The sequence below is a fragment of the Salminus brasiliensis genome, chromosome 4, assembly GCF_030463535.1.
Source record: "Salminus brasiliensis chromosome 4, fSalBra1.hap2, whole genome shotgun sequence".
NCBI classification, from domain to species: Eukaryota; Metazoa; Chordata; class Actinopteri; order Characiformes; family Bryconidae; genus Salminus; species Salminus brasiliensis.
The window spans coordinates 42138307-42166091 of record NC_132881.1 but is presented as its reverse complement, the minus strand read 5'-3'; the positions used below and the strand labels follow the sequence as shown (position 1 = coordinate 42166091).

The 27785-nt window shown below is 41.3% G+C and overlaps 1 protein-coding gene across 1 annotated transcript; it reads left to right on the top strand.

The window, feature by feature from the left end:
* The first annotated feature begins 1534 nt into the window (after nucleotides 1-1534).
* Nucleotides 1535-26361, top strand: naa15b (N-alpha-acetyltransferase 15, NatA auxiliary subunit b). Its single transcript, XM_072678507.1, has 20 exons — nucleotides 1535-1782; nucleotides 6452-6536; nucleotides 8564-8668; nucleotides 9672-9829; nucleotides 10448-10582; nucleotides 13127-13280; nucleotides 14454-14573; nucleotides 14747-14842; nucleotides 15915-16021; nucleotides 17223-17295; nucleotides 17703-17872; nucleotides 19159-19311; nucleotides 19414-19542; nucleotides 19625-19838; nucleotides 19975-20168; nucleotides 21323-21431; nucleotides 21610-21708; nucleotides 21851-21994; nucleotides 22100-22197; nucleotides 23293-26361. The coding sequence occupies exons 1-20, from the start codon at nucleotides 1729-1731 to the stop codon at nucleotides 23491-23493; spliced, it is 2598 nt and encodes an 865-aa protein (XP_072534608.1). The 5' UTR covers nucleotides 1535-1728; the 3' UTR covers nucleotides 23494-26361.
* The last annotated feature ends 1424 nt before the right edge of the window (nucleotides 26362-27785 follow it).

The window sequence follows — 27785 nt, the reverse complement described above, 5'->3', positions numbered from 1 at the left end:
TTCACAGCTGCACTTTACAGTCTGGTTGAAGCGGACTCACCTGCGGTGTGATTCGTTTGGGCAGGCGTACTCCGCAAGGTGGACCGAAACGGCTCCCATAGCCAGGTGTGCTTTGCATTTAACCTGGTCTATAGCTCAGATAATTTCTCCAGCTGTGAACAGATGCCATCTCTGCCGTTGCTCCATGTGAAACTGCAGAGAGATATGCACTAGTCCACAACACCAGGCCTTCTTCCTGTATTTACTGTCTAGCTCCTGTCCAATAAGGCCTACGTCCTCAGATTTTTCCCTGTGTGAAAACTTACAAGCTTGTCAAGCGATTTAGACCAGAAACAAACTAAACTATAGGTGTGAAAGTGCCCTTATGTTTGGAGAACCCTTAAAACACCTCACATAAACATCACGTCAGAGGCAAATCGGCGATTGCTCTATCGCTAATATGAACTTTCTGTAAGATGAAGAAGATCCGAGACCTTGCAGAGTGATCGCTGATGCCTCGCAAGCCCCCGACAGATATCCAGCAGGTTTAATATCTGGACCTGTCGCGACTATTAATCTGGTAGTGCTGTGAGGAGAAAGCCAAGGGTGGACTTATACAAGAAAACTCCCTCAGGCTGCTTGGGCCCAAGAAACTTTTGGTTGAACTTTGGCAGGAACACCAATGATGTGTCCAGACTTCCTGTGGGTTGTGGATTCCTCCTGTTGAAAAACCTTGCAATTTGTGACCCCACATCACTGGTCAACTCTGTAGCGTACAAACCACAACCATCAGACCAAGACATTTCATTTAAATCAGTATCCCACAACTGCTCTATCTTAGAGTTAACTATACACACGACCACCACAAATCAGAGATCTCAGGCACTCCAGCAAGCCAGATTACACCAACATTTTTCGATACTGGTAGCCAAATGAAATATGCACTAACCACACACAAAACACACACAAAAAACACATAAACCACACTAACACACATCACATAACAACAGTGCAAGCCTAAAGCAAACACTCGAGGTCTACAAAAACCATGGACGCTGCCTCCCAGAGTTCCCTGCTGCAGCAATTTGAATAAACACGCCCCTAGAGCATGATATTTTAGTTGCTTTTATATCATAGCTCGCTGTACAATTAAATACGTACACAAGCTGTACATATCTAATGCATTAATTAATTACACAAACTGTCATATTTACAAATGTATTGATCAAACAAAGTGATAAATGATTAACAGATTGATTAGGACAGAAAGTGTGGTGTTTATCGAGGCAATCTGATCATTATTTACATGCCGTGTTTCTTTATTTATACAGTTTATCTTTTTATCCACATTTTACTTAGTTTATAAAGCAATTTATGCATATATATATATATATATTCCCATGCTTTTGTGGATGCCCATCCACCTATGCTTTTGTGCGCCGCCTGCTGGCAAATGTGTGGGAGAGAGACACCGAGAAAGGGAGGCAGAGGGAGGGAGAGAGAGAGCGCGAGCTGTCAACTTGCAACTTGACCCGGAGGAGAAGTACATCGGCCATTTTGGGATAAGCAGAAGGGGGCTTTTCTGTCACCACGTGAGGGAGGAGGGAGAGTCCGAAAAGGAGAGCAAAGAAAAAAAAGAAACCGAGCCGAGCTGAGAGAGGATTTCGAAGAACGAGGGGGCAAAAGCCGGCGAGCCGCAGCCGATCCACAGCCGCACTCGTCTCACATGTGCTGAAGAGGAGGAAAACGATGCCGACCGTCACCCTACCGCCTAAAGAAAACGCTCTGTTTAAGAGGATTTTGGTGAGTTTGGTGTCTGTAAGGCCCCCCCTCCGCCTTCACCGTCACGGCACGCGCCACAGGGCGCTGCGCTGCGCTGCGCTGCGCGCTAATGGAGAGGGCCTTACGCACTGGTTACGCACCGAGTCGCTGGTGGTGGAGTTGGCCTTTCTGCTCCCTGCAGAGCTACAAACGCAAATCCCTGTTCTGGCATGATATCCCTCCTGTCAAATGGAGGAGGTTAACCAGCCAGCCAGCTTTAGTTCGCTCGCTACAGTCTTCTCAAGTTGCTTCTCCTCCTGCAAACACACGCTGCGCTGACTCCAGCCTCGCTTTAATCGCTCCTGCAGTTCTGCACAGCCCACCCAGCCCGCAGACCCACTTATTTGACCCCTTTCTAAACTGTAGCTGCACACGTTTCTTTAATAATCCAGCTTCTCCTTGACTGTTTCTCTGTATGATGGCCCGAGGCAGCGCACCATCAGCCTTTGTGCTAGCTAGCAAATAAACCCAGCACGGGTTCTCCACCTCATGCTGTAATTCACCCTGTTTGAGTTCATATTCGTGATATTTCGTGTAGTTAGTTAGGTAGGTAGGTAGTTAGCTAGTTAGTGCAGTGGGCACAACAAAGAGACTCGCAGGATCGTCGGGGATCGTTTGCAGGATCATGTTAGCCGAGCTAGCTGCTAACTAGCTAACTAGCTAACTAGCATGTGCTAGCTAACTTCATAACATGCATCTAAATGAAGAAATGGCTTCATCTAGCTGTGCATGCACGGTGCTGTCTCCCCTGTGAGGGTGTTTACAAGCATATGAGTTGCAAGACATTTTGCAGAATTTAGTCGATGTTTTTATTGAGGTATCTGTTGGCTAGTTGCTAGTTAGCTAGCTAGCTAGCTAGCGTCGCCAAGTCAAAGCTTGTTGATGCTGTGCCTGGTCAAAATGCTCAGCGCAGATGATTGCATTTGTTTATTTGCTTATTATATTTGTTATTGTGTGTAAATGAAGAGATTAGGTAGGTAGTGTAAGCCTAGCTAGGCTTGGGGTCTGTGTCTGGGCCTGCTAGCAGCTAGCTAGCTAGTAGCTAGGAACGTTAGCTAGCTAGCTAGCTGCTGCTGCTGCTGCTGGTTGGCTACTTATTATGTTGTTGCATGGTTGTTGGAGACAGTTATGGAAACATAATGGATGTAGTTGGTTATAGTCTGTAGTTAGTTCTTCTGATTTCTGCTGGATCTTGGCAGATGGCTTGTTTACCCTGTGGCTGCGTTGGGTGTGGGGTGGCTAGCCAGCCAGCTGAATGGGAAGTATGGCTCCCTTTGCTGTCAGTGTAGTTTGACAGTGACAGACTGGTGGAGGCATGAAGTCCCACCAGTTTGTTTTATTTAAAGCACTTTATTTAAACCTTTTACACCTTTTACACCTTTTAAACCTTTTACACCGAGCTTTGCTCTGGAGTTTTGCTCTGGAGTTTGGAGGCTGATGGCGCTGTCCAGTAACGGGAGGCTTTGTCGCCCAAAACTTTGGGTGAAACCTGTCAGCTGATGCATTTATTGAGCATTTTAAGTTAAGTTGAAGTTCTTCAACGTATAAATAGTAAGTGTGTGACTTTCGTGGGGCGAGAAATGCGCAGATGTGGTTTTACAAGCCTGTTTACAACCCTGTTACGCCTTGTGTCCCAATCACGTACCACACGCGAGAGCTGGGCAACAGGACGATATCTTATCGTATCGTGATATTCAGTATGCTTTTCTAAGCATATCGAGGATATTGTTAGTGCTTAAAAACTCTAATCCAGTCTAATTAGACTGGTTAATTAGATGACGTGTAGCAGATGTTGAATAAACTGTGACAAATCACTGTGTTCAGTAGGGGAGAGGATCTGAATGGTCGTTTTTAAGAATCTGTAGCTACTGAAATTAGTATGTGATGAAATGTATCGTGATAAATATCGTGTTTCGTGAAAACTGACTTTAATTAACGTGATGTAGTATTTTTACCGTATCGCCCAGCCCTACGACACACTAAAACTATGAGGTATGCGCTAATATTAATGGTGCGGGTTTGGGAGGTTAGTACGCACAATGTTAACGTACGAACCCTTTTTCTGCTAGGAAGTGATGACTGCTGCCGCTGTCGTTGCACTTGCGTTGTTATCTGCCAACTCTTTTGTTGTAATTGTTCTAGACGGGAGTAGATTTTTACTTTGCGTTATGGGATAATAGTGTCCATAATGACCCTATTTATAAAAAAAACAAACAAACATGTAATGTTTATATATGTGTATATGTGTGTGTGTGTGTGTGTATATGTGTGTATATATATATATATATATATATATATATATATATATATATATATATATATATATATAATATGTATATACAATATAATAAAGAATATAATAATTTATATATATGTATAAGAAAAAAATGTCTGGTTCTGAGTATGTATATCTTGGATATTTGAGTATACTCACTTTTGACTTTTATCTATATTAAATACTTTATACACTTAAACAATTATACACATAAACAATTAATAATAACAAACATAACAAAACATCATAAGCTAAATAAATAACTAGAAATATACACAGAGAAAGTAATTTAACTACCTTTATAAAAAGCCTAGTTTTCAACACTGTAGCAAAAACATTAATTATCATAATTTTTTGTAATAATTCTGTTACTGTTCTTTCTTTGGGACCTCTTGGCATGGTGCATGCTTAGTAGTTGGGTTTTTTTTGTAGTGTTGATATTATGGTTATGGATATTAAGGTTAAATTGATTGACTGTGCATTGGTATCAACCAATTTTCAGCCAAAATATCCAGTACTTCCTTAATTAGTCGATCCTGAAAACCAGTCAGATCATTAAGGATTACGGCAGCTTTGTATTGTGCTCTTTCGGGGCCCCAGCTGCCGATGGCTAGCAGCATGACCGGCATTCGAACCAGCGATCCTCTGATCATAGTGGCAGCGCTGCTGGACCATTCATGGGCCCTTCCACAGGGTTTTAAATGTGGTTGATTCTAAAAAAGTAAAGTACATTTCCAAATATACACAGAGAAAGTAATTTAACTACCTTTATAAAAAGCCTAGTTTTCAACACTGTAGCAAAAACATTAATTATCATAATTGTTTGTAATAATTCTGTGTTACTGTTCTTTCTTTGGGACCTCTTGGCATGGTGCATGCTTAGTAGTTGGGTTAGCTTTAAGTGCAGCTCCTTCTTCCTTCCCTGTCTTTGGCTTTGTTAAGTCTTAACAGTTAAAACAAGTGAGATACAACAAGAGATACTTTTCATTCTGATGTGTGTTCGCTCCGGTTTGGTAGTCAGCAGAGCCAGTCCAGTAGGGCTGGGCGATATTTGAGATATTTAAAGAAATTTTCACGATACACAATATTTATTACTATGCATGTCATCACAGACCGAATACACCAGCAACAGATTATTAAAAACTACTATTCAGATACGCTCCCAGACTGAATACAGTGATGTTTATTCTACATCTGCTAAACTTCATCTAATTAAACCAGTCGAATCACACTGTTTGTAAAGAAACCTGAAGCTGATCAGTGTTTATTAAACCATTAAAAATAACCTTGATATGCTTAAAAGCTTAAAAATGCTTAAAAAAGCATATTTTATTATCATCACAATAACAACTTTCATTGCATATTGCCCAGCTCTACAGTCCGACTGTGTATGATGGAGAGAAGAGATTAGAAACAGCTGGTCACCTAGTGTTAGCTTTTAGCTTAGCATGGATACCTGCTTACTGCTTACTTGATACTTCCAAAGATTTCGCTTCATCTGTATAGAACCAGACTAAATTGATACCGTCTTGCAGCCCTACAGCCAAGTTGCATGTCTGAGTGATTTCCCTCTCCCAGTCTGCCTCTAGTTGGCTGTGATTGTGCTGCATTGGAGTTTATTGTAGACACTCAGTGGTCCTTCACTTACACAGGTTTTTAGGGCGGCAATAAATAATAAAGCTGGGCGATACAGTAAAAAATATATAAAGACATTTTCACAAAACATGATATTAACTAAGATGGACATGATTGCAGAAAAAATGCATCAGTAGCCACAGATTCCTAAAAAACTACAGAGTGCCGTGATCTCTATTCAAAATCTGCTGCTCTTCATCCACTTAAACCAGACTAATTACACTGTTTGTAATTAAAACGTGCAGTTGATCATTAGTTTTTATGCACTGACGAGATCCTCAGTGTGCATAAAAAAAGCATATTGTGTATCACGATAACACAATTTATCACAATACGATAAAATACCGGCATATTGCAGCCCTGATCTATAGTTTAAGTATCGTAAGGCAAATTTAATTAATTTAATATTAATCTCATAACTTTTTTGCTGTTTCATTTAGCAATTGCAGCTAGAAAAATTGAGTCTTCTCATTTTCCATGACGTACGGACCAATATTATTTATTTTGCACCAGTCTTATATACAGGGTGTGTTATTAATATCAGTTAATATATTAGAGTATTGACTGCCTGTCAGTTCTGTGTGGTACTACAGCTCTCCTGTACAGGGCACAGTTTTACTATGTCTGTCTGGCTCAGATAATAAAGAAAAACTTCATGATCTATTTTTAACAATAAATTTGAATAATTCAACCAGGCATATCTTAACATCTCTCTTTTCTCCTCCTCTTCTCTTTTTTTAGAGATGCTATGAGCACAAGCAGTACAGAAATGGGCTGAAATTCTGCAAACAGATCCTGTCCAACCCTAAATTCGCTGAGCATGGAGGTAAGACACAAGACACACAGGTTTTCTTCCTCGGATGTGAGTGTGTGTGATGGTGATGGATGATATTGCTATTTTATGTATTTAGTGTATTATGAGTTTCTGTACAGCTAGACACTGAACCACAGCACCTTTAAAAAAGGGCTCACTCTAGGGAAGGGGACTTAGTGTGTTAGTGTGATTCACTTTTGCACTTCGGCCGTAAATAGGAATAGTGTGAGGACAGGTCACCCTCTTGTGCAGCTGTACATGTGCGTTTATTGACAAGCTGAAGTGAAAGAAGCATGTGGGCCGAGGTGGTGATATTGGGCAGAGAGTCATATTACAGGATTTTATAGTAAAATGACTCTGGTTATGCCTTTTGCACGCTTCGAGACGCTCAGGGCGTACTTTTACCATTGTTGCGATAGCAAAAACACACACCCCCTATATCAAGCTGCTTGGTTGGCGGCTCGTGTAAAGATCACTAAAATAGGGCCCCTAATGTTGCTTTAAATGCAGTATGATCTGGACTGAGGTTAACCTTATTTGGTTTTATGATGGTAGAATAACTGTTAAATTATCTATTTGTACAAAAATGCTTACTTGCTGTGCCTCTGTTTGTTACAAATGACTATAAAAGTCTGTTTCTAGTAGAAAGCACTTTGCATTACAGGCATATATTTAGGCTTTGGCTTTTGGTTTTCGGAAAGAAAGGGATCAGAAGGTGCCTCGTTATGTCTTGGTGAGCGCACCTGCCTATGGGAAAATGGTATTCTTTTGTAGCAGTTAGAGATATATTACTGTCCCGGGAGATCAGTGCTATTCAGTTGGTACAGTAATGATATTGGATCCTCTGTAAGCTGCGCTTTTATGCCGGTGTTTATATGCCAGTGCTTTGTTTGTGAAACAAGTGGTGGTTAGCCTGCACATAAAACAGGACTGGTTTGGAGTCGTGGGAGTTTTGGGGTTATGCGAGATCATTCTGGGTGCTGGTGGGATGGTTTCTTCATTATTGAGGCATTTTGCTAAAATGTTCATATTAACATGTAGATTGGAGTAAAATTTAAGGGGGAGGGTGTATATGTATTCTTACTTCCAAGCAAAAACCTTGGATCTCCATTTTTGCTCTTTATTTGTTGTTGATATTGAGTTAGAAGTTCATGATGAATGGATCAATAGAAATGCTCCAAAATGACTTGAATAAATGAATAAAAAGTTTTTACATGGACTATCTTTGAACGTTAGGAAGGTTTCTGTAAAGTTGCCATTTTGGATATATGAGGTTTTTGCGTGACTGATTTTTTTTTTTGTAGTGTTGATATTATGGTTATGGATATTAAGGTTAAATTGATTGACTGTGCATTGGTATCAACCAATTTTCAGCCAAAATATCCAGTATTTCCTTAATTAGTCGATCCTAAAAACCAGTCAGATCATTAAGGATTACGGCAGCTTTGTATTGTGCTCTTTCGGGGCCCCAGCTGCCGATGGCTAGCAGCATGACCGGCATTCGAACCAGCGATCCTCTGATCATAGTGGCAGCGCCGCTGGACCATTCATGGGCCCTTCCACAGGGTTTTAAATGTGGTTGATTCCAAAAAGTAAAGAACATTTCCTCTTTAGGGGCTGTACACAAAACATTGTAAAAACCCATAATGCATTATGATTCATTACCAAGTGACGCCTGAAAAGCCCCGCCCTTAATCGGTATTGGTGTTAGGCTGATCATTTTCATATAACTGATAATCTGTAATCATGTGTTTTTAGTTGCTACAGAGGCTTTTGAGAGTGTTTCCTCATGTTTCCTCAGTTTAAATGGATTAAAAATAGCAAAGGAAAAGCAGGTGTTCATTTGTCAACCACCTTCATGGAGATTACTCCATCGACAGGGTGGAACCCAATGTGAATGTACTGCCCAGGAATAATGACTGAATTGAGCTACATCGCTGTGTAGATATCGCCCTTATCTGATCTGAAGTCGTGTAAAACTACAGAGGAAAATGTTCTTGTGCAGTGTCCTCTTGTTTGACCTTGTTTGACCTTTGCAGAGACGCTGGCGATGAAAGGGCTGACGCTCAACTGCCTGGGGAAGAAAGAGGAGGCCTATGATCTTGTTCGCCGTGGGCTCCGAAATGACCTGAAGAGCCATGTCTGTATCCTTACCAAACAAAGGCACACACAGAGGTTTCCATACTCTACCCTTTCTTAATCGTTATACATGGGGGTAAACATGCATGCATATATATGGACACAAGTATTGGGACACCTGCTCAACCATAGTTTCTTCTGAAATAAAGGGTATTAAATAGTTAATGTGGTTTTGGTTGGTTTGGTTCTGGCTTCTGTCTATACTGTCCAGGGCAGGCTTTGAGTGTTAGTGAGGTCCGGATGTTGGATGATCACCACCCCACCTCCTCCATCTTATCCAAAAAGTACTGGATGGAGCACCATCATCATTCCAGTTCCACTGCTCCACAGCTCAGTGCTGGGGGCTTTATTCCCCTCTAGCCCACACCTGGCATTAGGCAGCATGGTGCCAAAAGGTCCATGTTTACCTGATCTAGAGAGTCCTATTCTATTAGCAGTACTTCTCTACCAGGTCTAGACAAGCTGTGTGTGTGTGTATTTGCACATCTGTGTCAGCAATGGGTGTAGCTCAAAGTAGCTGAATGCTGCTGGTTTGTGTTTGTGTTTGTGTGTGTGTGTGTGTGTGTGTGTGTGTGTGTGTGTGTGTGTGTGTGTGTGTGTGTTGCTAGGAACCAGATGATGGAACCAGGCCGAGATTCCTGCCCTACGCCTCAGCCTGACTGTGATCTGTCTTGACACCACCAGCCGATAACGCACACAGTACACACACACTCACAAAGTACGATGCTGTAGCCGGCCGCATTCTCGCCCCGATACGCATGTCCCCTGTGTACAGCAGTAGGCAGTACTTGTCATTATTGCTTTAAGTAGCCTTTTTTTTCTAGTTCCAGTTCTAAGTTTAGTGCAGCAGATGTAGGCATGTGTGTGTGTTGTGATTCAGAAGTGTGTTTATCCACTGCAGTGCAAAATGGTAAGGGATGCAGAAACCGTCATATTGGTGAATAAAGGCTCGGTTGAGCCGTTTTGCCTCAGGGCAGGGTTTTGCTTGGCCTTAACGTCGCTCCCCAGGCTGGCACGTGTACGGTCTGCTGCAGCGTTCGGATAAGAAGTACGACGAGGCCATTAAGTGCTACAGAAACGCTCTGAAATGGGACAAAGACAACCTGCAGATCCTCCGAGACCTTTCCCTTCTGCAGATCCAAATGAGGGACCTGGAGGGCTACAGGGTGAGTGAGCGAGACCAACACTTCTTCTGCTGCACCTTCTAATTAGAGAGCTTAAACCTATCGAGTAAAATGCCATGAGTCTTTTCTTCCCCATGTAATACTTGAATGGGTCTACTGGTAATTTACTTTGAACAAAGTGATTAGGGGCCAAGACCCTATCCCAGATTAACCTTCAGCCTGTACGAAAAGCCTGTACTATCCAGTGTAGATTCACTATTGGCACTGCAGTTTAGTAGTGGTGGGTATAGCGTAGCCAGTAAGAGCACTGCCTTTCCTGTGGCAAACTAGGGTCCGGTTTCCCCAGCCAGCCAAGCACATCACGCTACACCAATAAAAGTCGCTGGGCAAGATTCCTAATGTGCACAGGATTCAGATCCAAGTCACTCTGAATAAAAATGGCAGCCAAATGCCATGTAAGGTCATGTAAATGTCCAAAACTAGACTTAATAGACTAGACTGGACGAGTTCTGGCAGGTCTGCACTGTGTGTGGATAATACTCACATTTTTGTGTTGGGATTTTTGGCAAATGTAACAACAAAGACTGAGCTTTTCTCAACTCGAATGTGTGCGTTTGTGTTTGTGTTTGTGTTTGTGTGTGTGTGTGTGTGTGTGTGTAGGAGACCCGGTACCAGCTGCTGCAGCTGCGGCCGGCTCAGCGGGCATCATGGATCGGTTATGCCATCGCGTACCACCTACTGGAGGACTACGAGATGGCAGCGAAGATCATCGAAGAGTTCCGGAAAACGCAACAGGTAAACACAGCAAGACTGGAAGACCTAAAGAGGATGCGCAGTAAGAGTAGTTTAAACCCAGTGCAGATTATTCCTAAACAAATTACTACTGAAAGAGTGTTTCTAGTTCTCCAATGTTTGCATCACATGGTCACGTGATTATCCCCCATTCACAGTTTTTATGCTCAAGCGGTTAAATAGAAAAGATATGAAGGAAAGGAAGTCAATCAGGAGCACCAGTGAGAGAGAGAGAGAGGGATACCCAAGAGTCTACCAGCGATGTCCCAGAGCATTTATTTATTTGTTTATTTATTATTTCTCCCCTGATTTACCAAGTCCCTTAACACTGAGTGTTGCCCCATGCCGATTTCCATGTGATCTTTGTATTTTCACAGATAATATAATCACATAATTTAGGTAAGGTGCTGCCAGTTAATATGGAAGTAAATTTCCCTATAAAACTATGGGACAGAGTCCCTGACCAGTCCTGGACTACACAGCTTTCTGTGTGGCGATTCTCTAGGCTTATCTAGGCTTAATCTCTGTTTGTGAAAACGGCCTAATGTGTATGACCTGACCATCTGGACTGATGGGGTCTGAGAGAGATGGCTCTACGGGGGGTACGGGGGGCTGATTAAGTTGTGCGGCAATGGACGGCCTACAGTCTGTAGCTGTAAAGCTGCAAAGTACACCTATAGGCTAGGCTTTCTGTTTAAAAATGACCAGTGAGTTTAAGTACAGGTCAGAATCTCTGTGTGGATGTGCTGAGTGAGTGAGTGGTTGGGTGGGTTTGGATGGAGGCCAGAAACATGGTGGTAGAAGTAAAGGGTGTGGTAGAGCGTGTATTATGTGGTCTATAACTGTGCCCGTTGCCATGACTCATTGTCCCAGCTAGCCATGGCTCCGCGGCGCTGCCGATAGCACTGGCACTTCCTATCATTGTCCCAGCATGCATTTCCATTTTTACGGGAAGCTGTGGGTTGGCACGTACCGACACACACTGCTGAACTGGATGAATTGGCATTTAATCAGTGTGACGCTGTTCCTATTTTATGCACTTATTTTATTTTGTTCTTCATCTGGAAGCTTTTAGACAGTTTTAGGTGTGTGTGTGTGTGTGGGGGGGTTTCTTGTTTTAACCAGGGAGCTGATGTTCTACTGTTAGTTTCAAGTTTATTTGTCATCTGCACAACATGTCAGGACATTTATGCATTGAAATGCTTGTGGTGAGGCTCAGGTTTATGCTCTACAGGAGGACAAACTGTATACATACTAAACATATTAAAAATAAAGTTATATATAAAAAAGTATATTAAATAAATACAAAATATACACAAAATACAGAATATACAAAGACAGAAGGGATTTACTGTGGAGTTCAGGCCATGCTGTTGGAATAACCAGAGCCATGTTCAGTAAAGAGCCACACAAAAGGATTACAAAGCAATGTAGGCTTCACTAGAACCCAGCATATATGCATATCGTCGCTGTCCAATGAAAAGCATGTATCTCCAAAATGGTGACTTTACAGGAGAAGGCAAAAATATTCTTAACTGAAGGGCTGCTCTTCAGCTAAACTTTTAAACTGCTAAACCTTCACACACCCATTTGGTTGGTAATTGACTCATACATTGAATCAGGTGTGTTTGAGAAGGACTACCAAACTTTGCTGGAGTTGTACATCCCTGATTGACCTCTTAAATAAATGAAGATTTTGGTGTTTCCCAGATTCCCAAGATTGGTGACCAAAATGTTATGATTGTGAGCCCAGTGTTGGTTAGCAACATTAGCTTAGCATATCTCATTGTAAATGCATTGTGGTCAGTGATCAGTTGTGGTGAGACCTCACACACACACCTCATTCTTTACAGGTTTTTCTGTCCTTGTTAGTCATCAAAGTCCCCACTCTACACAATCTGCTCTAAATAAAACACCACATGCTTTAACTTTATGCATGCCCAACTGCTGGGTCAGATTCTCGAAACTTGTGTGAATTTCTCACGAACTGTTATGTCATGAGCGCAGTTAGGAGTTTCTTGCACGTTGGATGTACAGAAACATGGCAGATGACAGAGAAACCATTGCTACGCTAGTGATGAGAGCTTTCTGCTCAGAAAAAGAAATAGGACGTGGATGAAACCGTGCTCGGCTTTCATTGGTTAACAGTCTTTCAGGCATGAAACCCCACAGTACAGGATATAGAGTTATAATTATTATACATGTTCCATAATTTGTGATCAGGGAGGGCCCACCTTCTCTGGAAGAAGATCAGAGGGCTAACGATTGGATTATAGATCCCACACACTACAGGATAATCTCGGAAGATGTTTACGATTCCCCTGAAATCAGGAGATGTTTTGTGATTGTGAGGAAGAGCAAATCGGCCCGATTATCCTGTAGGCATTTATCCTGTAGGCATGTATCCTGTAGGCATCCAAGGCATTTTGTAAACAAAGCCTTTTGAGCAAAAAAAAAAGTCGGTAAGTTCAGTTGTTTATGACCTGATTATTTAACATGACTTTTTCTCTCCACTTTTCTCTTTGTGTGTGTGCGTGTGTCTGGCAGACCTCCCCAGATAAGGTGGATTATGAGTACAGTGAGTTGCTGCTGTATCAGAATCAGGTGCTGAGGGAGGCAGGGCTCCTCAAAGAGGCGCTGGAGCATCTCACTACCTATGAGAAACAAATCTGTGACAAGCTGGCTGTTGAGGAAACTAGAGGTACACACACACACACACACACACACATGCACTCTTTCTGTGGCTCATTCAGTAGTTTCCCATGTGTATAAGTAAATGCTGAAAGCAGATTGATTTGGGTCATTTCATAATAGGGCTGCACAATATGAACAAGATGACTTGTACTTCAGTTATACTGTATGGACAAAAGTATTGGGACACCTTTTAATCATTGATTTTAGGAGGAATTTCATTCATTCCCATTGCCACAGCTGTATACATCAAGCACTAAAACATGCAGTCTGCCTTTCTAAGCAGGATGTCGTGGTCATACAGAAACCTTGTATCCCCAAACCGCATTTGGAGCATTTCTATGGTCTATTAGTGACAATTTGTGAAGAAATGTGATGCTTTAATGGGGTGTTGAAACAAGTCAGCTGGTGAATTTATTTTTTCCCGCTTAGATCTCCCACCATCAGCTGTGAGTGGTATTGAACAGTGGAAGCGTTTAGGAGAAACCACAGAGAGCAGCGCAGCTACCGAGTGTCAGACCACATAAAGTTACGGAGTGGGGAGTGAGCTCAGAGCATAGTGCAGGAAAGCCAACGCTCTGCTGACTCAATAACTGCAGAGCTCCAGACCTGCTGATGTTAGAGCTTAGAGCAAAGGTTGGGGGGGGGCAGCTCTATTTTAATGCATATGGATTTGGATTTAATGGGATGTCATAAAAGCTCCTGTAGGTGTAATGTGAAGGTGTCCCAGTACTTTTGTCCATATGGTGTATATAGTTCTGTTTTATGCCTTGAAATATATTAAAAACACATCAGTGAGACAGTACTCTGAAATTTTTGCACTAAAAACTTTTTAGCCATTCTTTTTTTTTTTTTTTTTTTTTTTTTTTTGCAAGAGGCCAAAATTGCAATAACTAACACACAATTATGTAGCCTTACTTTATTCACCTCCTTCACTGGTCAAGATGCAGAGAAACACAAAAGCATAGATCTCTTAGGAATTCTGAAGTCTTTCATGCAGAGGTCTCACCTTTGTTCCAGATGTGAAAAGGGGTGGGGCAGGGATGAGACTGCAGTTCTCACCCTTCTCCTGGCTCTCTTTCAGTCTGTTAGACTGGCTGCCTACTTATTTTTAGCGCAAGGCTCTGTAATATTACACCTTTACAAGAAAAGAAGACCAACGCTGCTGTGTGTGTCTGTGTAGGGGAGCTGCTGCTGAACCTGGGCCGCTTTGAGGAGGCTGCAGATGTGTACAGGAGACTGCAGGAGAGAAACCCGGAGAACTGGTCCTACTACCACGGCCTGGAGAAAGCCTTCAAGCCTGGTACTCTCTTCTACTGTATCACTTACAAATGTCAGCATAAGGGGCATGTCAGCAAAAGTGGCTTGAATGATGCTTAATGAGGCCCGGATTAATTGTAACAGCAGTTTTACACCCGTCGTGAATATAAAACCCCTGGCACTACTGACTACTGTGTGTGTGTTTGCATTTTGCAGGCACAACAGAGGACAAGCTGAAGATCTATGAGGAGGCCTGGGCAAAATACCCGAAAGGTCTGGTGCCTCGCAGGCTACCCCTCAATTTCTTGTCTGGTAAGTAGCACCCCTCCTTTAAATGTATGGTTAATCTAATTTTTATAGTTTCCCCTCTCACTTCAGATGTAGCCATTCACCCAAGACCTATTTGGTGTCCAGATTTCTTCCTTAGTGGAGTATTGCAGCTATAAGGCTAACTTTGCCAACACTCTCACTTCTCACTCCTGCACACTTTCCACTGCTCACTTCTTTCAACCTGCTCAAACCACATCCAGCTCATCTTTAAGGTGCAGTAGAGTTGTGGCTATGGGTTTAGGACACATCATGGGTTACTGTGAACAATAAAACTGAACAGAAGTTCATGTGGCTAAGTGTGGGAAAGAGCTTTTAGTGATGATTAAGTTTTGATAGTTTCTTTAGTGTGTCTTAACCCACGACTCTGCTGCACTGGAGAGCTGGATGTGGTTTGAGCAAGTTAAAGTAAGTGTTTTGAGCTTGTGTTTATAGAAATGATCCAGGTGACTGTTGGCGTGTATTTAATTGTAGTGTTAGCAATGTTAGCCATGTAGCTAAACTAAAGAAGCAAAATACATGGGACATGTTTTTCTTTTTTTCTTTTTTTTTTTTTTTTCTTTTTCTTTTGGATAAACTCTTGTCTGTGCCGAGAGTATTTCTTTCTTTATTTATTTTGACACATTGTGATCATATGGTACATAAAGGCATGCAAATTATATTTAAATGCTATTGATTTTTGCACTATGGAAAAATATTATTGTAATAATAATAAGGGTGAGACATTTTTTTTAACAACAGTCATACTTATTGACATTTGTATGTTTAGGTCTCATACAGTTGGCCAACATATAAAAGGGTTTTAAGAAAATAAATTAACTAAAGTGGGTCCAACGTTTTCAGAACTTGTCTGTTTAGGGACTTAAGCAAATTTTTCCAAAGTAAGCAAAGTTGCAGCTTGAAAAAGACTATGGAGAGGGACTGGTCCTCAAATTAGGATACACTTTTTTTAATTTAATTTTTTTTTTATAAATAGAAATAAAGCTTTAGAAACACAAAAATTGCCATCATTGCCGATAGCTTTTTGTAACACAGAATTCTTCACTTTTTTGTCTAGGAGAGAAGTTTCGGGAGTGTCTGGATAAGTACTTACGAATGAACTTCAGTAAAGGTTGCCCTCCAGTCTTTACTACACTCAAACCCCTCTACCAGGACAAAGACAAGGTGAGGAACATTGAGCATTTAGGTGGAGCTGACTGAAGCCAGCGTTTAGAACATGACATTAGAACATGATGAAAGCTGCCAAAACTAGGTTCCACTTTTGGTGCTTTTCCACTGCATGGGACCTACGCTACTCAACTGTACTTGCTTTTTGGTACCTGGTTTGTTTTCCACCATCACAGCTCTTGAAATGTAGCTGGAGATGTAGCAAAACATCATCATTACAATTTATAGATTCTAAATGACATTACATGAACAGGTTTCCAGATTTAAATGGTTATTTAGTTTAAATAACTAAATCCTAATAAGCAAGTAAAGTAAATAATTTGTGGTCTGTAAACCATTTCTGGTGGCTAGCTATGTTGGCATCAAGCTAGCCAGGCTGGGCACTCTTTTTAGAGGGCTCGGCCTTATTTTTAAAAAGAATTTTAAAGTTTATTCTTTTCTATGCCTCAGTTTTTAGAACATTTATTTTAAGAATTAAAGAGTGGAAGTTTATTATTATTATTATAACTAGCTTTTCCCTACATGTCCAGTCAGACAGCAAGAGAAGAGTGTCCTGTTATAAATAAAATGTACTGTGTAAAATAATAAATAAAAAGTTAATAGGCGTCTGCTAGGCGTCTGCTAGGCGTCTGCTAGGCGTCTGCTAGGCGTCTGCTAGGCGTCTGCTGGGCCAAGCAACCTAAACATCATATACACAATAGCGCAACAATAGCGCTGGCTAATGTGCATGCATGTATGGATGAAGCCTGCCTCAGTAAAATGCCTCTATACCACTTTAAGACTAAAACGGGCTTTGTTGTCCGTAGCGACCATTAAAATTATTTAAAAAGTTTTAGAGAGATTACAAGATTGTTACAAATGGCTAGTTTGCCCTGAATGTCTGTGTTTTTATGTTGTGATAATTCTCTCTGGCCAGTCAGTGTTCTGCAAGGGTTACACAACACATTTTAGTCCCTATTCAGCTCCCTTGGAACCACAAGCGAGCAGGTGCTTAAAAAAGTACCCGGTTTTCAGGTTCCTGGTACTACATTAACCTAACGGAACAAAACAAAGCTGAGTAGAGTAGTGAAGGTATCATGCAGTGGAAAAGTGCCATTTGACACTTTAGCCAAAGAATGCACTGAGGATGGTACGATCGGTTCTAATCATGTTCAGAAATGAAATCATGGTCTAATAATTTTTTTTCTCTTTTTTGCAGGTGGCAATAATTGAAGAATTGGTTGTAGGCTTTGAAACATCGTTAAATAGTTGTCGAATGTTTAATCAAAACGGTAAGAATTTACAGCAGCATGAGAATCATTTTTGTATGCGAAACTTTTTAAATATTGAGTCAGTCAAATTTAATTCATGTTTAATTTGGCATTGTTTTGTTTATTTGTTAAAAATATACATTAGATAAGTCCTGAAGCCCCTTCTTATCATAATCTAACGTCCCATAAATTCCATTTCTACCTTATTCACAATGATGTTTTCACAACCAGCCACCATCCTATCTCTTCCCTTTATTTTTGCTGCTGCATTAATGCTAGTTAGTTTCTATTTATTCCAGTATTACATAGATTTCAGTATATTCCAGTATATTATATAGATTTATTAAATAGTTTTAGAGTTTGCTAAAGCTCAGATAGGTCAGTGTTCTTGCCTCATGGTGTTTGGTTGTTTGGTTTGTCACTGATAGATGATGGGAAGGAGGAGCCGCCTACCACGTTACTTTGGGTGCAGTACTTCTTGGCGCAGCACTATGATCAGATTGGTCAGCAGACGCTGGCTCTAGAATACATCAACGCTGCAATAGAAAGCACGCCGACTCTCATCGAACTCTTCTTAGTGAAAGCTAAGATATATAAGGTATAAAACTACACACACACAGTTGCTTAAACATGCCTTTTCTTAGAGGTTTAGAGCCTTAATAACTGTAATTAGTTTGTATTTTGACTGTTTGACTGGTAGCATTTGGTAGCTTATGCATTGTCCATATTCTATGTATGTAAGCTATCCTAAGCATTTATACTGTATATAAGGCCCATTCTAGAAATGCTGGTACATTTCAAGTATGGAAAGATTTGACAGCTCTGTCTGGCACGTCTAAACCACATAGCGTAGCAATTTAATGGATTTACATAAAAAAAAAAACCTCAGTTACAATACCCGACAGTTAGGATAATGTTAATAATAATGATGTGTCCTCAACATTTTATACAAAATTATTAGAGATGTTGTCTTGTATACCTTACTGCCTTTCACATAGTTTCTACCAGAGGAAGTTTTATCTACAGTTTTATAACTGAGGTCAACTGAGGTTGACTGGAACATTGAGAGAGAGAGTGTGTCTGTGTGTATATTTATTTATATATATATATTTTTTTTAATGACTGAAATTACATATTCTATATGTAATTTGTAATTCTGTATATGGGTACAGTATGCAATTTATTTTATAACTGTTTAATAGAGTAAATAAAAAAAACTGAAAATTAAACTGAATTATTAGTAATTCCAGTTAAATGTATGAATCAGGAGGCAACGACAACTAAATGACTCTCATCCCACACATTAACTGATATTGTGTGTATAAATTGTCTGTAAGGAGATATGGATACTTTTTTGGATCAAGCTAAAATGAGTATTTTGTTACTGCTACGTTTGTATCGGAGACTTATTTTGACACAGTCTTTTGTGAAGTAGCGATTGACGCCGTCTCACTTTATGTAGACACTCAGCTCGTGTCCATATGATACTCCCACGCCTTGCACTAATAGAAGGCTGCTCTCCACTCACACACCAGAGTGATGGCTCTGCAGATGTGCGGCCGTGCTTGATGTGTTGCCTTATGGTTTCCGAAACCGTACTGGTTTTAACTGCTGCTCGACAGCTGCTCGGCCTGTGTGTTAATTGCAGCTCATGCGTCCTGAACTGTGGGGGATTGCGTACTATCTGTGATTCACTACATTCACCACTAATAAGTGTTTATTATTATTATTATTATTATTATTATTATTATTATTATTCAAACCTTGTTCAGAACAAAAGGGCTATCTGGGAGATGTGTAATGTTCCCCCAATTTTAGAACTAGCCATGTATCAAGGCTCCTTGCTTTTCTCATCCTAATGGTGTTCGTGTCTTGTTCCCACAGCATGCTGGGAACATCCGGGAGGCAGCACGCTGGATGGATGAGGCGCAAGCGTTGGATACTGCTGACCGCTTCATTAACTCCAAATGCGCCAAGTACCTGCTCAAGGCAGGCCTGGTCAAAGAGGCTGAGGAGATGTGCTCCAAGTTCACACGAGTAAGAGAGAACTATGTGGCAAAACCAGCCTCATTAATTAAATAATAATAATAATAATAATAATAAAACGTTCTTAACTGTTTTCATCCATCTGTGCTACAGGAGGGGGCGTCTGCAGTAGAGAACCTGAACGAGATGCAGTGCATGTGGTTTCAGACCGAATGTGCACTTGCGTATAAATCCATGAAGAAATACGGAGATGCACTCAAAAAATGCCACGAAATTGAGAGGGTGAGTTTCTCTGCTTATTTGTACTGGTTTAAAATAAACTGCCATGTCAGTTTGAAGACAACCCCGTTATCTTCCCCTGTAGCACTTTGTGGAGATCACGGACGACCAGTTTGACTTCCACACGTACTGCATGCGCAAGATGACGCTTCGCTCCTACGTAGACCTATTAAAGCTGGAGGATGTGTTGCGCATGCATCCATTCTACTACAAAGCTGCAAGCACCGCCATCCAAATCTACCTCAACCTGCACGACAACCCACTCACCGACGACAGCAAGGAGCTACAGGCTGACACTGGTAACACACACCTTACTGAAATTTCACTCCTCAAACATTGCAATTAGAGTCAGTGTAGATAGCAGCTATTTTCTGTTGCTCATTACAGACTAAAGTAAAAGTGTGTGTGTGTGTGTGTGTGTGTGTGTTCCCATAGGGAATCTGTCAGACAAGGAGCTTAAGAAACTGCGGAATAAGCAGCGGCGAGCGCAGAAGAAAGCTCAGCTAGAGGAAGAGAAGAAGAACGCTGAGAAGGAGAAGCAGCTCAAGAACCAGAAGAAAAAGAAAGAGGATGATGATGAGGAGATTGGGGGACCCAAAGAGGAACTCATACCAGAAAAACTGGCTAAGGTGTGAATTTATAGACGGTCAATAAATATTTATTTATTTATTTATTTATTTATTTATTTAAGCTCATTCAAAGGCTAGGTTCTAAACACTACTCCTTTTATCAGTGTTATTTGTGTTTATTCTCTTATGAGTTCAAGTTAAAAATAAGCTTTGGTCATTTTAAACGAATTAATGTCCGGTAGGGTGAAACATAGCTCCTCTAGGACTAGGATCTAGGATCTCCACAACACTACATATGGGTCAAATGTGCAAACATGAAGCAAGGAAACCAAGCATGAAATCTGATGAATATGTACTGAATGTGTGGTAAGGACAGAGGTGCAGAGATGTGCAACATACCAAGGCCTGTGTGTACAGCTCAACATCCCTCCAATGCGAAACAACCACAGGTCTAGTGCCTCTGCTGGCCGGTTGCAGTATGATGTGTAGCTCCGCCCATCCCCCAAATGTTTTAAAACAAAAATGTCATTTTTTTTCATCTCCTCTTCCTCCTCTAAACGGTCTTACCATCTCCAGTGTCTAATATCAGCAGTTAGTTTTCCCTGTGCTGATATTGGCCCTTTTTTTTTTTTTTTTTTTTTAATTATTATTATTATTATTATTATTATTAGTTTCCCCCAGACATCTTTTTAAACCCTTACTCTACAATCTTACTCTTACACTCAGGAATTAAGTGATTGACAGCTTCGGCTTAAAGTAATCGGTCATCTGCATGAATCACTCACTTTCTGTTTGTTACATGGAGGAGCTGAGTTGTAGTGGAACTTACATGAGCTGCACTTTTTATAAACCGAAGAAACTGGGAATCCTGGCAACAATCCACTCTGCTTCTGTGCTGTAAGCTCAGTGAGGGAGACTGAGACTGGCTTGGTCTAGGAGAAGGGGGTGGGTCTACCAAAGGAGTAGTTGAGTCTGGCTCTGTCTCTGGTCTCTTGCTGCGCAGCCTCTGGTTGCAAATTTGACATTCATTTATTTTATTTTTTGGGGGCTTCATTTTAGTCACTGCAACATACTATTACATATAGTGTGCTTACAGTGGACATGAACACATCACACAGTTGCTTGGTGTTTTACTAAGAACTTCAGACAGTGCAGTCGGCAAAAAATATGATGCTGAATTTTATCTCTCTCTTGCTTTTCACTTTCTTTTCAAGGCGGAAAATCCGTTAGATGAGGCTGTGAAGTTCCTGATTCCTTTAAAAACCCTGGTGAAGAACAATATAGAGACTCACCTCCTGGCCTTCGAGATCTACTTTAGAAAAGGTAGGGAATGAAACTTTTAATACAGGATTAATTTTATGAAAGTTTTGTACCTGTAGATGAGCTCAACCATTTCCAAAAAAGTCTGCTTTGGTTTTTAGTGAAGGCTTCAGTTCTGTGAGACCTGTATTAAGTATTCTCTCTTTCTCTCTATGTCTGACTGTCTGTCTTTTTTTTCCAGAAAAGTTCTTGTTAATGTTGCAGTCAGTAAAGAGGGCCTATGCTATAGACCCGGATCACCCCTGGCTTCACCAATGTCTTGTGCGTTTCTTCAAAAGAGGTAGTTCTGCCATTTTTCTGATTTGGTTAGCTTCTCATTTTGATTAACAGTCCATTGTTGTTTTTGGCTTTGGCTGTTTTGGTGCATGGCTCTCTATGTTCCTGTGCTCTGATTAAGCGGAGACTTTGTCTGTGATTGGCAGTATCAGAGGCTAAAGACCTGGCAGAACCGGTCCGCACGGTCCTGAAGCAGGAAATCTCTCGATTGTTTGGGGACAGCAATGCCAAGAGTTTCAACCAGGCTTTCCTCAACAAGCACTCTGACTCAATTCCTCACCGATTAGCAGGTACGTGCACTCGGACACAAACATGGGTTTATATTATGTACACATGCTTTTACCTACGTAAGACTAACCCTTGTTTCTGTGTTTTCTGTGCATCTTCTCTTAAAGCTGCCAAAATCATGTTCTACTTAGACACTTCAATACAGAAGAAGGCATTGGAACTTGCTACAGCACTGGACGAATCCCTTAGTGGCAGGAGCATTCAGGTATGGGTCAGGTGTGGGGGCAGCAAAAAAAAAACCAAAAAAAAAAAACTAAAAGCTAGTATACCTTCAGTAATTCCACATTTAAATAAACATACTGAGTTCCAAATAGGATGTTGTGGAAAATACCATTACATGATTTTCGCTGTTAGTGAGCTTCTATAAAAAACAGTTTTTTTTTTTTTTTTTTTTTTTTTTTTATGTATATTTTTTTATTGTTTATAAATTCTACAGCCCTTATTGGTTTGATTTTTCTCAATCGGAGACCCCTTTTGTTTCTGGGTAAGACTGAATAGATTAGACCGTGTAAGGATATCACTCAACTCGCTGGTTGTGAAGTACTCCTGTTCCGCATGTCCTACTTTCCCAGAGGTATTGAAGAAGGGGAAATACCAAATCATGCAGAGCTGAAGTACTTCAAAACTGATTGAGAACCACTGTGTCAGACATTAGCTTTGAAATGACAATTGGCAGTATACAGTTCCAAGAAATCCTGATTCTTGCTGCAGATGGTCTCAAATATAAATATAAGGAAGATCTGCCTTTATTGGCTGGTTAATGTCCCTGTGATGTTTCATGACAGCATGGGATCGCGTAGCCCACCAGCTTAGGATTGGAAATAATAATAAGTAATTCGTGTTGTGGTTGACCTAGTGTTAGCTCTTTGCATTTTAGCCCCTTTTAGACCCTCCCCTGGCTTCTGTGCACTGCCCATAGCTTTGCTTTTATCTTCCACTCCTTTCTCTCATGTCCTGATAATATAGCATTAGCCTTTATCCTTTTTATCTTTGCTTCCATGTTCTCTTGATGTAACCACTGCTATTGGCCTCAAGGCTTTCGCTAGTGGCCTGGCTTCAAGTAAATTTGGGGGGTGTAAAGAGTTTTGGAAGGGTTTGTTACAGCTCTGTTAAATTAATTACATTATACTACTATATAAAATATATATATATTTATTCAGTGAAGCGATATCAGTATTTGAGGTTCACAGGGTAAAATCAGTGTTCCATTCTAGGAGACCTAGACCTAGATGCTTTTGGGGAAACTGGGCTTAGTCATGTTTTATCAGCCCTAATTACCCCCTATTCCTCTCTTTCTCAGATCTGTACAGAGGTGTTGGAAAGCCTGCGCGACGGCAGCCTCGGAGACGCCACGGAAACAGCCGAATTGTACCGGGCGGAGTGTCATAAGATCTATCCATACACACTAGCCTTCATGCCCCCAGGCTACGAGGAGAACATGAAGATCGCCGTCAACGGTGACATCTCCACAGAAACGGAGGAGCTAGCCAATGACATGTGAACACCTGAAAGGGGGTGGGGCTGAGGGAGGAGGGGACGGAACAGGAGGTGGGGCAACGGCGCCATTTTTAAAACACCCGAGACGGTTGCCTTTGACGGCTCGTTTCCGTGGTGCTGAACTTCCGGTTCTCCCCCCGCTGCCCGAGATCACAATCAGGACCGAGAGACGATGATGCTGCCTGTGGGGGGGGGAGGAAAAGGAGAATAAAAAGGCCATTTTACTTTTTTAACCTTGCTGATGACTACTCTCTAACTGAAAACATAGACCACCACACACAAACACCCTGTTCTGAAAAGTGTCTGAAGGCAGCGAGCTACAACTCGTTAATTAACCGTGCAGAGGACAATGCAAACCCCTTAGTCAACAACCAACCAAACCCATCTTACCCCCCTCTCTGTTTTAAAGAGTAATTTATATGAGAAATAAAAACGGCATAAAACGAGTTGTGGAGTGTTTGGAGCACGGCTTGTGGATTGTGTTGGCATGAAACTGCACCGGGAATAATATAATTTTGCCAGATGGTGCTTCAGTGGCGGTTTTGGTTTATGAGCAGGGGGCGGTGTGCACTGATGATCGTGGAGAGAACGCTAGTCGAATGCATTGACGGATCTGCTCTTTTAATGAGGACCTGACTCCAGTTTTGTCCTTTGTGTTAAGATCAAGGTTGGGGTTGAGTGTGGGGCGACAACCTTCAACTAAGCATTTAGGGCAGTGGTACCTAACCCTGGTCATGGGGCACCCTTGTTCTGTTTGTGAAGTGGTGTGTTATAGTAAGTCAAACTAGCCAAAGTGGGATTTTGCAGTAGTCTGTGAAGTCTGATGGGTTAAGACTAAAGTGAGCTTTTCCATAGGAGCACATTTGATCTCCCCTCCTATTGGTCAGACTGTATTTTAGACTGCTCAGTTATTTAACAACTAGAGGTGCAATTGGGACATTGCAATGCAAAAATGCCACAATGTGCATGGTGGAGAATACCGTTTCTAATAAATATGAAATTTGATAGCACTGCAGAGTTTTAACACCGAAGTGAAACCACCAATAAACAACCCACTGCAGTGCGGTCATGTCATGTGCCGCTCTTCTCCTTAGTTAGATGACACAACAGTCATTTGTTGTCAGTCACATTTTTGTTTTTATCGCCCGGGTTTAGTAATTTAACCAAGTTATGGGCTGAAAGTTGTTACACCCCTATTCCCAGAATCACAGTAGAACCTCAGTGTCTGAGCACTAAAATGAGCAGAACAAGGGATACTCTAGTGCCAGAGTTGGGAACCACTGGGGCCTGGGGCCAGCTTTCCGTTAAGTTAAAGAATTAAGTTTATAAAAGAAGCAAAAGAATGATCACTTACCCCAGATGCAGCTGATCAGTCTGATATCTGAAAGTTTGCTTCTTTAGTTTAGAACCGACGATGCTAGGCTAACATTGCTAACAGACACTGGATTTAAACTGTCACCAATCTGATCTCAGTGAATATGCTCTCAAATGTTTTACTCAACTTGCATCCAAAGTTTCAATTGTTTTGCACAGGCAAATGGGTGTGGTTTAGAGCGCGGTATATGACTGACTTTAGTCTAGCGTTTAGTCATGTTAATAGTCATGGAGCTGAAGGGTGCTTATCTGGATGGTGCTGTAGTGTTCCGGCTTTAGATGAAATGATTAAATTATTAAAGTCTGTCTGAGTTTTGACATTTGTGTTTGTTTATGTAGCTGCTTGATGCATTCTAATATGCAAATAAATGACTGGGTTGGCTGTGTGTATCTAGGGAGATGAGATTGGTGACAGTCTAAGTCCAGTATTTGTTAGCAACATTAGCCTAGCATCGCCCATTCTAAATGAAAGAAGCATGTGGTCATTGCTAAATGCTTTTTGGCTGACTGACTGTGTATCTGGGATTAGTGACCAATCGTATGCATTTGATTTTGCACCGAACTATTCCTTTAAGTGCTTGCGGGGACGTCCCACTCGGCACTCGCTGCCCGTCGTCAGTGTGAGACAATTAGAACAGCAGCTGTGGTGGAGCGGAATCAGGCCCGTAGTACAACGGGCAGGTCAATCTTCACTCTCTCTTCTCTTGCTTTGGTCACTCTCCTTCGCTCACACTCTCGCTGTCCCTCACCCCTAATTCGGTTACAGTGTGAAATGATGATGTGTTTGTTGTATGATATGGATTTTTGTAATAAAAAAGAAAAAAATCAAAGAAAGAAAGCATAAATTTGGTACCAGTCTATGTACCTCCCAGTTTGTACACTGTCTGCCATTATCAGCTGTGAAGTCAGAGGGGTGACGAAGCATTTTTAAGGTCAAGAGGTTCTTCCATTAAAAAAACGTTCTGCAAACGCAGGTCCAGAGGAGCCCTTTTAGTTCCACAAGATGTACTATGTAAGATTTTCTTCAGATTTAACTTTTAAAGTTTGTATTTCTAATCTAAATCCACAATCGACTGAACTGATCTCTGAAAAGCTGCTTCTTGTACCTTCTTGCACATTTGCTTTAAAATCTGTGTAGCACAATGCTTTTCGTACAGACAAGAGAACTGTCTGTGTAATGCCTGTACTTCCTGTGGACCATCCAGGGTGGACGTAGCAGGCCTTGCACACAGTTCTTCTGCCTCTCTGATTAAAATATACAGGTTTTAAATGTTCAAGATCTCATTGGAAGTTTTACATAGTATGACTTGACAGCAGAACAGTCCACTCCAGTGCCCCGTGGATCTCTAGAGGAATCTGTATCAGAAAACAATGTCATTTGTGGTTTCTGAGCCAGCACATCATGGAGCGTCTTACTTTTCAGCTGTGCATATTTGTCCTCTTGTCACAGAAGGGGTACCAAAAAAAGCAATACAATAAATTGTCTCAAAAAATCTGAGGGGTGTGTAAAGTTTGTGCCTCAAGTCATTGATACCAGCACAGTGTTGGCTCGGTGTGGCCACATGGGGGTGCCACGGAGTCTGGGTGAAGTCAAAGGACCGAAACCCTCCATGTATACAGCAACTTATATTACAGAGGTGGGTGCCCAGTTACATTCACATTTACATAAGTATGAGTAAACGATTTTACTTTTTAAACATTTTTGGGTTTATTTATTTATTTATTTATTTATAATGGATTTATTGTTTTATTTGACACCAAAATGCATCATTTTAGAAATTATGCTGTGCTGTGCGTTAGGGCTGTCCTGATCTGGTTATATTGCACCAGAAATCAGAGTCTCTTAATGCTGAGTATCAGCCGATACCGGTCTGATCTCTGTGTGTGTATAAATAATCCAGCCCCACAGTTTAGATCAGATGAGCTACTGATTAAACTCGTTCAGTAAATTCCTTTATTTTCAGTCTCTGTTTCTATAATCAGACTTTCTGCACTGATTGATTTAGTTTAGTCCAGACTTTTCTTGAAATCAGTGTTTTATAGTGTTTAATATCGTATAATAAATGTGGTTGGTGTGGCGCAACAGGTAACACCACTACCGGCCAGTGAGCTACCACTCCATGTGGGAGACTGGGGTTCGATTCCCAGTCTGGGTGACTACGCTACACCAATAAGAGTCCCTGGGCAAGACTCCTAACACTACATTGGCCCACCTCTGTAATGAGTAACCTTGTAAGTCGCTCTGGATAAGAGCATCAGCTAAATGCAGATAATGTAAATGTAATCCAGACTCTCCTCCCTGACCAATCAGCTCCCAGCTCCTTTACAACACTGCAGTCTAATCACTTCCTGTGTGTGTGTGTGTAGTAGTAGTAGTGGTACACACTCTGGACTGATATTTGTGGTTGTTGGTCTACTGGTGTGTAATAACTAGTTTAAAGTGTGTGGTTTTGGTTTCTATAGCATGTGTGTGTGTTAGCATTAGCGTTAGCCTCCACTCGGTTCTGAATGGGTTCTTTAGTGCTGGTTTATAAACAGAGAAAGGCCAGCGGTTCTCCCGGTTCTCCCGCTGGTAAAACGGAGCGTTTCAGTGAGTTTTATAAAGGGTCAGATATTATGGTCTGTTTTCATGTTCCACTGTAAAATAGCTCCACACTGCAGAACCTCAACTCCTTTATTTACCTTCTGAGACTGTTCGCACTGCTGCTGCCGGCTGCCCAGACAGAGCTCTGAACACGTGTATACCCACTTAATGCAGTTCTCAGACTAGACAAGTGTGTGGCGGCAGAGCAGCAGCAGATAATGTTTATATTGACCTTGTCTGTGATTTTGAGCGTGGCATGATTGTTTGAGTGTGGCTGGTTTGATCTCTTGGGACTGTCAATACAATGGTCTTTGGAGTTTACTCCAGACAAAGAGAAA

Coding starts and splice junctions, on each gene's coding strand:
- naa15b (XM_072678507.1), top strand. CDS start 1,729: ATGCCGACCGTCACCCTACCGCCTAAAGAAAACGCTCTGTTTAAGAGG. Junction 19,312..19,413: donor TGTGCTCCAAGTTCACACGA/GTAAGAGAGAAC, acceptor TCTGTGCTACAG/GAGGGGGCGTCTGCAGTAGA. Junction 20,169..21,322: donor TACCAGAAAAACTGGCTAAG/GTGTGAATTTAT, acceptor TTTCTTTTCAAG/GCGGAAAATCCGTTAGATGA.